This window comes from Martes martes, assembly GCF_963455335.1.
Source record: "Martes martes genome assembly, chromosome: 17".
In the NCBI taxonomy this organism is placed as follows: Eukaryota; Metazoa; Chordata; class Mammalia; order Carnivora; family Mustelidae; genus Martes; species Martes martes.
The window spans coordinates 48,391,884-48,404,914 of record NC_137905.1 but is presented as its reverse complement, the minus strand read 5'-3'; the positions used below and the strand labels follow the sequence as shown (position 1 = coordinate 48,404,914).

General features: G+C 53.4%; 1 protein-coding gene across 1 annotated transcript; it reads right to left on the bottom strand.

Annotated features, from left to right (window-relative positions):
• Positions 1–6,567: 6,567 nt before the first annotated feature.
• On the bottom strand, positions 6,568–12,648 carry CEACAM16 (CEA cell adhesion molecule 16, tectorial membrane component; the record flags this gene model as incomplete). Its single annotated transcript, XM_080829529.1, has 5 exons — positions 6,568–6,902; positions 9,081–9,359; positions 10,335–10,610; positions 11,138–11,482; positions 12,612–12,648. The coding sequence occupies 5 exons, from the start codon at positions 12,646–12,648 to the stop codon at positions 6,568–6,570; spliced, it is 1,272 nt and encodes a 423-aa protein (XP_080685655.1).
• Positions 12,649–13,031: the final 383 nt, after the last annotated feature.

Here is a 13,031-nt window from a genome sequence, read left to right as displayed (position 1 = left end):
TCTAGGTCCTTTAACTTCCCAGTTAACAAAAACCACCCAGGCTCTTTATTTGAAAAATTCAGTTTCCACATCTCTTCTCTGGAGACACAGATTTCCTGGAGCCAGGCAGGGACCTGGGATGTGTATTTTTAATAAATATCCCCACTGTAATGTGTCCCCATTTCAAAGGAGCAGGTGGTAAAGTCTGTGCTAAGGGCATGTTATCCTTGAACCACTGATGATTAGCGTCATGATTCTAAAAGCTCACATGTGTTCATTACTATTTTTTTGGGAGCCATTTTCAGTGATTACAATTTTTTTTAAATTTATAAACATTTTTTTTAAGATTTTATTTATTTATTTGACAGACAGAGATCACAAGTAGGCAGAGAGGCAGGCAGAGAGAGAGGAGGAAGCAGGCTCCCCGCTGAGCAGAGAGCCCGATGCGGGGCTTGATCCCAGGACCCTGGGATCATGACCTGAGCCGAAGGCAGAGGCTTTAACCGGCTGAGCCACCCAGGCGCCCCAGTGATTACAATTTTTTAAAAAAGATTTTATTTATTTGAGAGAGAGACACAGCGAGAGAGGGAACACAAGCACGGGGAGTGGGAGAAGGAGAAGCAGGTTTCCTGCTGAGCAGAGAGCCTGATGCGGGGCTCTATCCCAGGACCCTGGGATCACGACCTGAGCCAAAGGCGGACGCTTAACCGAGCCACCCAGGCTCCCCGAAAAATCATTATTTTTGACATTGCCATTTGCCTGCCCCAGAACCTTTACTTGTAGTGACTCTTCAGTGACTCTAGGATTGGGCACTGTTTGTCTTTTCTGTTTTACGGGTGAGAAAAAGCAACGTGTCCCAAGCCCCACAGCGAAAAGTGGCCAACTCAGCTCCGTCTGGGCTCCGGAGCCTGGTCCCTTGACCGGCCAGCCCTGCTGAGGAATGAAGGGGACTTACCAGCCAGCAGCTGTGGGGATCTGTGGGACCCAGAGCAAGGTTTTTAAGCCGTGCCTCAGTTTCCTCCTTTTATAAAGTGGAGGAACTGGCAGTGACGACTCAAAGGGGTTGTTGTAGACATTCACTGAGAACGTGTTTGCAAAAGGACAATCCATGCTAGTCTTATTTCGTGGTTCTTGTGGTTCTTTCCTGGACTGTGAACAGAAGGGGTTGGGACCACCTGGGATTCAGTTCAGGAGCGCAGAGGTGTCTAGAGGGCCCGGAGCTTTGGTCCTGAGGACACTGAGCCTCCACACCCTGAGGATATAGGATCCGACTGACCTAGAAACCTGAGCTGCCTCCTTCTTGGCTCCCTCCACCTCATCCCTCCTGCTGCCCTCATTCTGCGTTGCACAAAGCAAACCCCAACTGAACACAACCACTGTCTTTTTCCCAGCCCTGGCTCCTGTGGCTGTGGTGATCTCCCTTTGGGCTTAGATGAGAAAGGCCATTTTGTCCAGCTGGGGAAGTGGGAGTTCCAAGGTCCGGCATGGGGGAGGCCGCCAGCTGCCCACTTGGGATCCACTCTTCCTCTCTTCCTTGATATCAGGACCCTGAGGTTGTTTGGGGGCAGCGATTGACCCAGGCAAAAGACTACATGTCCCAGCCTCCCTTGCAGCTTGGATGACCATGTGACTAAGCACTGGCCAATCAGATGTAAGTAGAAGTTGTAGGGTGGGACTTTGGGGAAGCTTCCTTAAAAGGGGCATAGTCTATAACCTGTGTGGGGTTGTGTTGGCCTTTTGTCCGTTTCTTTCCACTTCCTTCTTGGAGCACTGACCCAGCAGCTCCAGCAGCCATCTTGGACCACGAGGAGGCCAAAAGAATGGAGACCCCCAAGCTAGGAATGGTGGGGCAGAAACACGGGAGGAGCCGTGTCTGTAATGACAGACACCACGGAGCCCTGATTTCAGTTCTGAACAATCTGCTTCTGGGCACTTTTCATGTGAGAGAGAAACAGTCTTCTATCCACGTAAGCTCCTCTTACCCATCCCAGTTTCTCCTTCATCTCGTATTTTAGTCCTCCTCTCTCTGTCTTGAGTTGTGTCCAGTCTTTGACTTGCTACTGAAGAGACGTTCTAACTATATACCTAGGCTCTGGTCCCATGTATGTCGCTGACTCTTATGTGAACTTGGTGGAGGGGGTAGAATGTGGGCGCCATTTCCCATTTGGGGACCTGGATGATGTTGGGGTTAAGAGTTGGGGCTCAAATCCATCTCCGCCTCCTGGAACTCATATTAGGGACCACTGATTCTGGGAATAGCTTTCAAACTCCGTGGAGCTCTCCTAGTGCCTCCCTCAGGTGGGCAGAAGCAGTGGGTGGGACTTCCGGCTTTCTCCTTCTTTCCTTGGCCAGAGTTTGGTCACACGGCCACTTGGATCTGCAAAGCCTTCTGGGAAAGTGAGTACCTGCCAATTTCAGGGGCTTTTACCTGAGGCCGTGCCTGGCTATCCCGAAAGAGGGAGGTTGAGTAGCTGCTGGGAAGATAGCTATTCACAGGTATCCCGGACTCTCTTCCCTTGAGGTGTATGTTGATTGTGTATCTAACCAGGAACCAACCTTCTACTACAACCAGGCCAGTGTTTCTTTTTCTTTTCTTTTCTTTTTTTTTAAAGTTTTTTATTTTTAAATAATCTCTATACCCAATGTGGAGCTTGAACTTACAAACCTGAGATCAAGAGCCCCACGCTTTCCCCACTGAGCCAGCCAGGTGCCCCTGTTTTATCTTAGATATTCGATATTTTAAAAAAAATTTTTTTTCATTTATTTATTTGAAAGAGAGAGAGAGATCACAAATAGGCAGAGAGGCAGGCAGAGAGAGAGGAGGAAGCAGGCTCCCTACTGAGCAGAGAGCCCGATGTGGGGCTCGATCCCAGGACCCTGAGATCATGACCTGAGCTGAAGGCAGAGACTTTAACCCACTGAGCCACCAGGCGCCCTGATATTCGATATTTTTAAATATTAGTCTTCTCTGTCTCTCTTGCAAAAAGTGTGTCTAGTCCATCAGCAGTTTCAAAGAAGCAGGTTTAGGTTTTATTGACTAACTCTATGTTTTGTTTTCTATTTCATCCATATCTGCTTTTACCTTTTTACATTCCTTACCTTTTTTTCTTTGGTATATTTTGTGAACGTTTTCTGGTTTCTTGAGTGGAAAGCTTATTTTCTTCATCTACAAGCTCTTTTCTTTTTAGTATTCTCATTACATATAAACCTTTTAGGCTATCATTCCGCCTCCAAGTGTGGCTTTGGCCATATCCCACAGGTTTCTTTTCTTTTCTTTTTTAAAGATTTTATTTATTCATTTTGAGAGAGAGAGAGAAACAGAATGAGAGAGAGCATGAGAGGGTAGGTCAGAGGGAGAAGCAGACTCCCCATGGAGCTGGGAGGCCAATGCGGGACTTGATTCCAGGATTCCAGGACCATGACCTGAACCAAAGGCAGTCGCCCAACCAACTGAGCCACCCAGGTGCCCTTCCCACAGGTTTCTATATCTACTGTTTTCACTGGTATTTGATTCTGGTTGCTATTTTGCATTGTAATTGCCTCTGTAATCCAAGGTTTATTTAATTTACATTTGGGGAATTTTTTCAACTGTGTATAAACTTTGGGGGAGAGAGGGCTGTAGCTGCTGATTTGATAGCTACTTTCATTGCATTACTATTTCAAATAATATATTGACCTACCATGTAAGCTGGCATTTCAAGGGCTCTGAGGATAATAAAATGGTTTGAAAAATTCTTGTCTACCCTAAGCCCACACCTTTTAGCTGATATTCAAACTGAGGGTCTGTTGAATCCATGGCAAATGGTGGATCATAATCCATATCTCATAGCCCTCATTCTGGGGCACTTTCACCACCCACTGTCTTATCTCAACATGGTCATCCTTAGAAAGACTCAGTCTTGAAAGTTTCTGGAAAATCTCTCTATTAGGCCCTTCTATCCCTGTCCAAACATCTCTTCCTACCCCCAATGGAGTCTATGATCACTACTTCTGACCAACACCAAGAGTCTGTCTCTAGTGGGACATCTTGGCTGAGTAGGGCCTGTGGGTCAGGTCCTAGTAGTGACAGGAGTTAGAAGACACCATTTCTCTGGCTCCCATTCCCCTGATCTCCTTTCCTCACCCCCACAATACCCCATTTGCATTTTTAAGAAGAGGGAGATATTTTTAGGGTTGTGCAGGTTTGAGAGGGAAATGAGGTGGGGGGGGTAATCTCAGGACAGTGGAGGACACAAAGGAGCATCTTTGGTTAGATAGAAGGTACACTTCATGGGAAATGTGGTCACTTCCTGTTGTGGCATGAGCGATCTTGCTTCAGGGCCCAGGTGGAGTGAGGTGCAATATAGGGGAGGGCCATGTCCTACAGAACCCAGCTCTGTTGGTGTCCCAGGGAGGGGCAGTCTTTGGCCCCTTGGGAAGCAGGACCATCAGATATAACCTGGGGAGGTGTGGGAGGAGCCTGAGGCCCTGACACTGAGCAGTAGGGACTCACCTCACTGTCATTTAGGCATCCCTGTGCACACATGCACCTAAACTGAGAGTCACCCCGGGTAGGGAAGGAGGCGAGTGTGGGCACTGGGAAATGGCAGGGCTGACGATCATGAAGGAGAGGCTGACACGTGCGTGTGTTAACCAGGACCTTTATGGCCTCTGTGGCTCTCCGACAACTCAGCGAGGCAGTAGGGCCCTGTCTGTTCTAACTCTAGTGTGGAAGCAGGAGAACGGCTGGCCACGGTCAGTCTGGCATCCTCACTGGGAGCAAGTGGTCCTCCACCCAGGGGGAGGAGACGGGGAGGATGGGTGGCATGAAGAGCTCTTCTCTCCGAGGTTCCCACCGCCACAGCTGTGCTGCTACTCCAGGGCTGAGGGGGGGATGGGGGAAAAGGGTGGAAGAGGCTGTCAGGGAGGTAGAGGACCAGGTCCCAGGACCCTCACCCCTCTTGCTCCCCTGTCCACCCCCAGCCTCCCACGCGCCCCCTCAACACGCTCAGCCTGTGCCAGGTTCAGGTTCAGGAAGGTGGCGTTGGTCCTCATGCAGGGGAGGGAGGTTGACTGTGAGAAGAGAGACAGGGTGAAAAGGAATCCCGAGCCTTCATGGAGGTGGGGGGTGGATGGCTGCCATCGAAGAGCATTCTACCTCCAGCACTGACCTGGGACCAGGGTTTGATGAAGGAGGGTATCTAGAGGGTACCTGGCAGTGATTGATTTCCTGATCCTGGAAGCTTCACGTCTGAGCTGGGTGACGCCATGCCTGACTCAGGGCTTCCAAAAGTACCTGGTCTGATGGGGGAGGTGAGACTCCAGACTGGAGAATGACCTAGTTCCCAGTGTCTGAGAGCTTCTAGTCTAATGGGATGAAACCTGCCTCAGGGACATGGCTCTTGGACCTCCAGGGATACTTAGTCTGATGGGGGTTGACCTGGTCCCTGACTCTGGAAGCTCCCAGTCTGATGTGGGAGATATGGTCCCTAACTCTGGGAGCTCCCAGTCTGATGGAGGAGACCAGGCCCCTGACTCTGGGAGCCCCCAGTCTGATGGCAGAGACCTGGTCCCTGACTCTGGGAGCTCCCAGTCTGATGGAGGAGACATGGTCCTTGACTCTGGGAGCTCCCAGTCTGATGGAGGAGACATGGTCCCTGACTCTGGGAGCTCCCAGTCTGATGGAGGAGACATGGTCCTTGACTCTGGGAGCTCCCAGTCTGATGGAGGAGACATGGTCTTTAACTCTGGGAGGTTCCAGTCTGATAGAGGAGGCCTGGTCCCTGATTCTGGGAGCTCCCAGTCTGATGGAGGAGACATGTTTCCTGCGTCTGGGAGCTCCCAGACTGATGGAGGAGACATGGCCCCTGGGAGTCCCTACTCTGATGGAAAGACATGGTCTTCAACATCTGGGAATTGTCAGGCTGATGGAAGAGACATTGTTCCTGACCGCTGGAAACTCCTAGTCTGAGGGAAGAGACACAATTCCTACCATCTAGAAGCCTCTATCCTAATGGGAGATTTCACTTCCTCCATTATGAGAAAAATTCTACTCTCTGATGGTAGAAATTCTGTCCTCACTCTTACTATAATGCAAAGGATGAGACACAATCCTAATTATCTAGGATCTCCCAGGCTGAAGGGGGAGGTAGGATCCACCCTCATACTATACATCTATTCTGATGGGGGAGGTAAACTCCCTTCATTAACCCATTTTCCCAATATAGTAGCAGAGGCAATATCTCCTATGTTTTGGAGTCTATGCATCTGCTGGGAAAAGGATGCCCTACTCTCAGACTATGTCTCCTCTTTGAAAACCTTGAGTCTGGTGAACCTCTTGTGTGAGAGAGAAGGCACAGAAGTCCCCCGTAGTAGCCTTCAGTCTAATGGAGGAGGCCTGTCTACCCCTAGTCTAGGTCATCAGTTGGACGGAAGAGGAAAGAGCTCTATTTAGAGATCTTCGAGTCAGATGGAGGAGACAAAGTCCCTTCTTTCAGTCTGATGGGGAGGCATAACCACCCTCAATCTGTGTTTGGCAGACTATGGAGGAGGCAGAGCCCCCCTTTGGGAGCCTGTGTCTGAAAAGATTCACCCTCTGCCCTCTCTGGTTCACTCACGGGCCACCTGAAGCTCCACTTCCAGCGTCTCAGTCTTGCCCTGCAACGTGACGGTCTTGAGCATGTAGCGGCCGGCGTCTGTGAGGTTCAGCTTCTGCACCAGCAGCGAGCAGTTGGCAAAGCCCACTTCCCGGCCTGTGTGCGCGGGGCCTGCGATCCAGTTCCCAGACGGCAGTTGGCTGAGCAGCCGATTGGGCTCTGAGGCAGACCCGCGGTACCAGGCATAGACCAGTAGGTCCTTGGGGTAGCCCTGGACAGTCAGGGTCACATCCTGGCCCTCCATCGGCTTGGTTGGCACAGGTACGATTGTCATGGCAACTGCTGCGGCTGGGGAAAGAGTGAGGGGAGGCTGGGTCAGCTGGGCCTGCACGGGGCAGAGTGTCCCCCTCCCCGCCTCGGCCAGCTCATCCGTGCCTCCCCACAACTGGCAGGTGCTCCCCTGGAGGGGTGCCGGGAAGGAGACAGAGGAAGGAGCTGACTTTTGTGGTAGTGGAGGGGGGTTTTGTGTCCTGACAATGCCTGCCAGGGAGCTGTGTCTTCTCCCACAAGACCAGGAGACCCCAGAGGGTGGGGGCTGTCTCTCCCCCATCAGACTAGGAATTTCCAGCCCTTGGGGGATATTTCTCCCATTTAACTATAAGACCCTAGAGGGTCAAGCCATGTCTCCTCCATCAGATTGAAAATTCCCAAAATATAGGGCCCACGTCTCCCCTATCAGATTGGAAATTCTAGAGTATGGGGGGCATATCTCCCCTATCAGACTGGAAATTCTCAGAATATGGGGGCCCTGCCTTCCTTACCAGATAGTTAGGAGTTATGTAACCCAGGCTGTATCTCTTCTGTCAAACCAAGAGACCTCAGAATGTGGGGGCAATAGTTTCTTATCAAATAGAAAGATTCCAAAGGGTGGGAGGCCATGTCTCTTCCATCAGATTTGAAATTCCAGACTATAGATCTTTCCAATCAGCCTGGGGATTCCAGAAGTTGGACTGGGGGCATGTCTATCCCATCAGACAGGAAATTCCTAGAAAATGGGGGGCTTATACTCCCCCATCAGATTGGGAGTAACCCAGAGGTGGGAACTATGTCTCCCCCATCAGACTAGGAATTCTTAAAAAAAAAAAAAAGAGAGAGGACCATGTCTCCTCAAGACCACATCTCTCCCATCAGACTACGAAATGTCCCCAAGTGTGATTGTCTCCTCCATCTGACTGGAGCTTCACTGCAGTTGGGTGTCATGTCTCCTCCATCACTGCTTAAAAACCCATGGAGTGTGAGGCATTGCCTCTTCTCTCTGACTGGCAGCTCCCTGAATAAGGAAGTCATGCTTCCCTATTCCAGGATCATCTCTCCAAGAGCAGAGACCATGTCTCCTCCATCAGATCAGAGTCTCCCCAACATGGGGGTGGGGGTGTTTCCTTTTCCTCTGTCTCTCCCTGGCACCTGCCACAGGGTTGCTGACTGTTCAGGAGGCCCTTGGGGGTGCTGTACCCACTCCCTGCACATACCTGCACACTTGGACACCCCCCATCTTGGCCCGAACGAGCAGGGCTAGGGGCAGCACCTGGGGTCATCTGGTATACCCCCCCGTCTCTTGCCGAGACCAGCTGCCAAGTCCCCAGGTGGGGGTGGGGCAGGAGGTACACTTACCTCTGGGGACGCCATTTCTGCTTTGGGTGAAAGAGTATCCACCCTTTGGATGAGACCCAGCCTGTTAGTAGGAGGGAAGGGGGAGGAAGGGAGGGAAGGACTGTTCCCACTGTCCCTGGGGGATGGTGGCCACTTGGGAAGGAACCAAGGCAGAATTAATGAGGCCTCAAAGCCACCATCCCCAGGGGATGAGAAAGTGTCCCTCGAGGATGCTGATAGCTCTCAAAACACCAGCTGTGTCTGCGCTACCTCCAGCCCCCCAGGTTGTTTGAGGACAGAGGCAAGACAGCGCCTCCCTGGCTGGGTTTTTCCACTTGCCAGCAACTGACTGTGATTTTCCGTGTGTGTGTTGTGTGTGTGTATGTGTGTGCGTGCATGCACGCGCACACAGTCACAGGGGCCAGATAACCGCATCATCTAGTTGGCTGCACAGCTGTTCAGCTGTCTGCACGGAGGGAATGGGGTGGGATCCTCTGCGGCTGCGGCAGGCTGAGTTCAGAACCGGGGGTGGGGGGTGCACGCATGTGAAGGGACAGCTGAATGTGTCCCCACTCTACCCCGTGTGTGAGACAGACATGTGCCCCCTTTCTCACTTCGCCACCCCTCACGGAAGAGTCTGATTCCTTGTTCGTTTTCCAGGTGACAAAGTACAGGCTGTCTCCTTCTGTCACCCAAACGAAGAGGGATCCCCCTGCCACTTTGTCACTTGGCCAAAGAATGGGTTGAGACTCTCTTACTTTCCAATTATCTTCTGGGCAAAGGGTACCCTTAACTGTTGGAGCCGCAGCCAAACCTTTCACGGTCCACCTGGGCCTCCGTGGGGAGGGGGTGGCGGTCAGGCGGGGGGCGACTCACCAGAGAGCTTGACCACCACGGAGGCGGATCCGGAAAGCAGGGTCTTGGGGTTCTTAGCAATACACGTGTACGTGCCCTCCTGGGCCGCGGTCATGCTACTGATGTTGAGGTGGTCTCGCCCGTTCTTGAGGGCCCGCCCGTTGAACGCCCACATGTACTCGGGCTCTGGGCAGGACTGGGACACACACCACAGGGTGAGGGACGTGTTGAAGTCAAGTTTGATGGTGCAGCCCGTGCGGGTGGTAGAGTCCTGGAGGATGGCCACGCGTTCTGGGCCATCTGTGGGGGCAGGAGGGAGAGAGACGGGGCAGTGGAGGGACAGGGGCATAGAGGTGGGCACCCCTGGGAACGTGTGGGCCTAGCGGAGGGAGAAAGCTCTGGTCTTTTCAGATCCCACACAGATCTCTAATTTGCTCTGGGATCTTGAGAATCACTTTCCCCTTTCCGGGGATTTGTTTTCTCTTCTGTAAAAAGAGGACGTGGGGCCAGACAAAATTTCAAGATCTTTTCGAAATCTATGGCCCCATTAAAAAGAAGAAGAAGAAGAAGAAGAAGAAGAAGAAGAAGACGACGACGACAACGATGACGACGACGACTAGACTATTGGTTTCTCATAAGGCATTCTAAGAGTCTAGAATTCTAGGGCTCCAAGAGTCAATGCTTCTAGTCAATGCTTCTAGGCTCTAGGGCTCTAAGATTCTAGAAATCTAGGTTTCTAAAATTCTAGGATTGGGTGGCTCTAAGATTTTAGAATTCGACTCTAAGATTCTAAGAATCTCTGCTTCTAGAGTTTCTAGGATTCTCAGAGTCTAGAATTCAGGGCTTCTTAAATCCAGCATTCCCTGGTTGTAGGATTCTAGGCTCCAAGTTTTTCTACATCAGCAGCCCCTGCGTACCTCCGAGATTTACTTGCCCCGGTTTCCACACTGCGGATCTGCTGCCCCTGGGAATGACTCCATGCTTTGGTTACATTTTTTTTGTTTGATCTCCCCTCCCACCCACCACTCACTTCCCGCCTCCCTTTCAGAACCCACCAGCCCTAGGTCCCTTCCTCCGGGTGTTGGTTCCATTTCTCGGGTGGTTTTTAGTCCTTAGGAAGATGGGTCAAGTGCATTTTAAGAGGGATCCCTAGCTCCTAACCCCAGTTCACCTCCTGACTCACTGTGTGCCCTCGGGCGCCCTCTCCTGGCCTCAGTTTACCTATCTATGAGGTTTGGGCACTGGGTATTTCTAGGTGGGGCCAGGAGGACTCACAGTACACGGTTAGGTTGATGGGCTCGCTGCGGCTGACACTGACTGGGTTCCAGACCTCACACTGGTAGGCTCCAGCCTCCTCCCTGCGGACGCCGTGCCGGGTCAGCACCCGGCCATCGGCGGACTGGCCAAGGCGGATGGCGATGGGCAGGGCTTCGCCATTGAAGAACCAGCGGACCTCAGCGGGGCTGGGGCTGCTGCACATCAGGCGCAGGGTGTCTCGGCGCTCCACCAGTGCCGTGTCGTTGGCCATGACCACAGGTTGGGCCAGGATCTCTGTGGGGGCAAGAGACAGAGGGGGAGGGGGCCGGGCACTGCCTGCTCCCCCCTCCATCCCCCTCCCCTGTCCAGGGGCTTGGCTGGATCCTGATGGTGTCCTAGGACCCCCAGCTGGAGGGACAACAAATGGGATAGGAGGCAGGTGTAGTCCTGGAAGCCATCCTGAAGGAGGTGAGCATTTTATTTTATTTTAAAAGATTTTATTTGTTTATTTGACAGAGAGAGATCACCAGTAGGCAGAGAGGCAGGCAGAGAGAGAGGAGGAAGCAGGCTCCCTGCTGAGCAGAGAGCCTGATGCGGGGCTTGATCCTAGGACCCTGAGATCATGACCTGAGCCAAAGGCAGCAGCTTAACCCACTGAGCCACCCAGGCACCCTGAGGTGAGCATTTTAATGTTATTTTGTCTTTTTTTTTTAATGGTTTTAAGTTTTTACTTTTTTTTTTTTGAAGAGGGACTGGGAAGGAGGTGGGAAGGCTGACTGGGGCAGAGGGGAGTCTGGGGTGGGGCGGGAGGGGTGTCTCACCATAGACCTGCAAGTGTCCGTAGCCCACCTCCGTCTGTAGCTGCCTGTTGAGAGTCTGCAGGATGTAGGTGCCCGAGTGCCCGGGCAGGACGCCGTGGATGTCCAGGCTGCCGTCGGGGCGTACGGCCTCCCGCCCTGTGTGGGCTGGGCCAGGGGTCTCGTCGCCCGTGCTCACGATGTAGCTGGCCACCAGGTAATTCAGACTGAGACTGGGCCCCGCATACCAGCTGTAGGCAAGCAGCTCCCCGAGAAGCCCGTGGACAGTCAGTGTGACGTTGTCCCCCTCGGCTGGCTGGGCAGGCTCGGGGGTAATAGAGATCTCAGCCCCCACACTCAGGAAAGCGGCTGAGGAAAAGGAGCCAGAGGGATGGGATGAAGCCAGCTTGACCGTGGCCCCCCTTCGACGGAGGAGGAGACGCGGGCTCCTGGCCCATGGGTTCATGGTATACAGTAAGTGCTCACTATCTTGGTCCTGGAGTAGGCCTGAGGGTTGAATTGGACGGGCTGTGCCAAGGATCTGGCATGTAGCACGTGCTCAGCCCGCGAGAGGGTTTTCCTGGGGCAAGAGTCACCAAACCAAGGCTTACACAATCAGGCAGGCCTGTCTAGCCTCTGGGCCGGGACTCTTAGTCCAGTGCTTTTCCTCTGCCTCTCCAGGTCTGACCACAGCAGCTGGTAGGGGTGTGATGAGTTCACTCTGCCCTTCTCCTTTCAACCCCGGGAGATAAGCCCCAAACCCGACCGGCTGGTCAGGGCAGCTTGGGTTTGAACTGTGTGCGATTGGTTGCCCGGAATGGGTGGCCATGCAGGTTCTTGGGGAAGAAATGCTGGCGTGGCTGGCCTAGTTTCTGGTACTTTCCAGGCTGATAAAGCATGGCTAGGGGTGAGGGCTATGGGTCTAGCACTCAGCCCTGCTACTACTGGCTGTGCGACCCCAGCCAGTGGCCTCCCCTCTCTGAGCCTCAGGTCTCTCATTGATGGAGTGGGGGTAGTGAGCGGGCCTCCTCCCTAAGGTGGTTGTTCCCATAGGGAGAACATTTAGAACAGCTCCAAGGGCACGGCCAGTGCTAGCCAATGCTGCTTATTCTGACCTTCAAACGACCCTGTGAGTTTAGCCCATTTCACAGATGAAGAAACAGGCAGAGAAGGGGAAGGCGACTGGCTGCCCCAAGCCACGTCCTCAGGGAGAGAGGCCAAACTGCCGGCTGGAGTGCACCCCAGCCAAGCTTCCAAGGAGGCTCGGCGGCTCCCCTGCCCTAGTTCAGGGCCTGATCTTAGAAATCTGTGAGGTTCACTCTGCAAGCCTCCCTGACCAGCCCCACGCCAGTGCCTCCCGGAGGAGCCAACGATGCCCTCCCGACCTAGTCTGCTGGACTTCTGGCTCCCACCTGCCCTCTCCCGGGCTGCAGGGATCCCCACCCTTCCCCGGGGCTGATGGGGGGCTGAGGTTGTGGGGGACACCGTTCTTGCTCACCACTGAGGAAGAGCCAGCTGTGGCTAGTCAGTGCCATCTTTCGCCCCCAACCTGGTCTGGAAGGCAGCGGTGTTGGCGTCCCGGTGCTCTGAGGCCCTTCCCGGTGGGGACCTGGCTCCGTCTGGCTTGGGACCTGGGAGGGTTCGGTGATTTGGAGCCGGGGGAGATCACCTGAATTTGGAGGGATCGAGTCACCGAGGATCTGGGGCCCCGTGTGGGTACCAGAGTGGGTGTGGCAGGCCCAGGCCAGGGGCCATGACCTGGCCAGGCCTCCTGGGGCACTGCCTAACCTTCTTTGTGCCGAGGGCCTGGGTTTGGTACCAGGAGAAGAACCAGGTCGCCAGGGAGGTGGGGGGACGTGCGGGGGAAGATTTTAGGGCAATTCTTACACGGGGCCCAGGCCTCGGCCTCCCGAGGGGA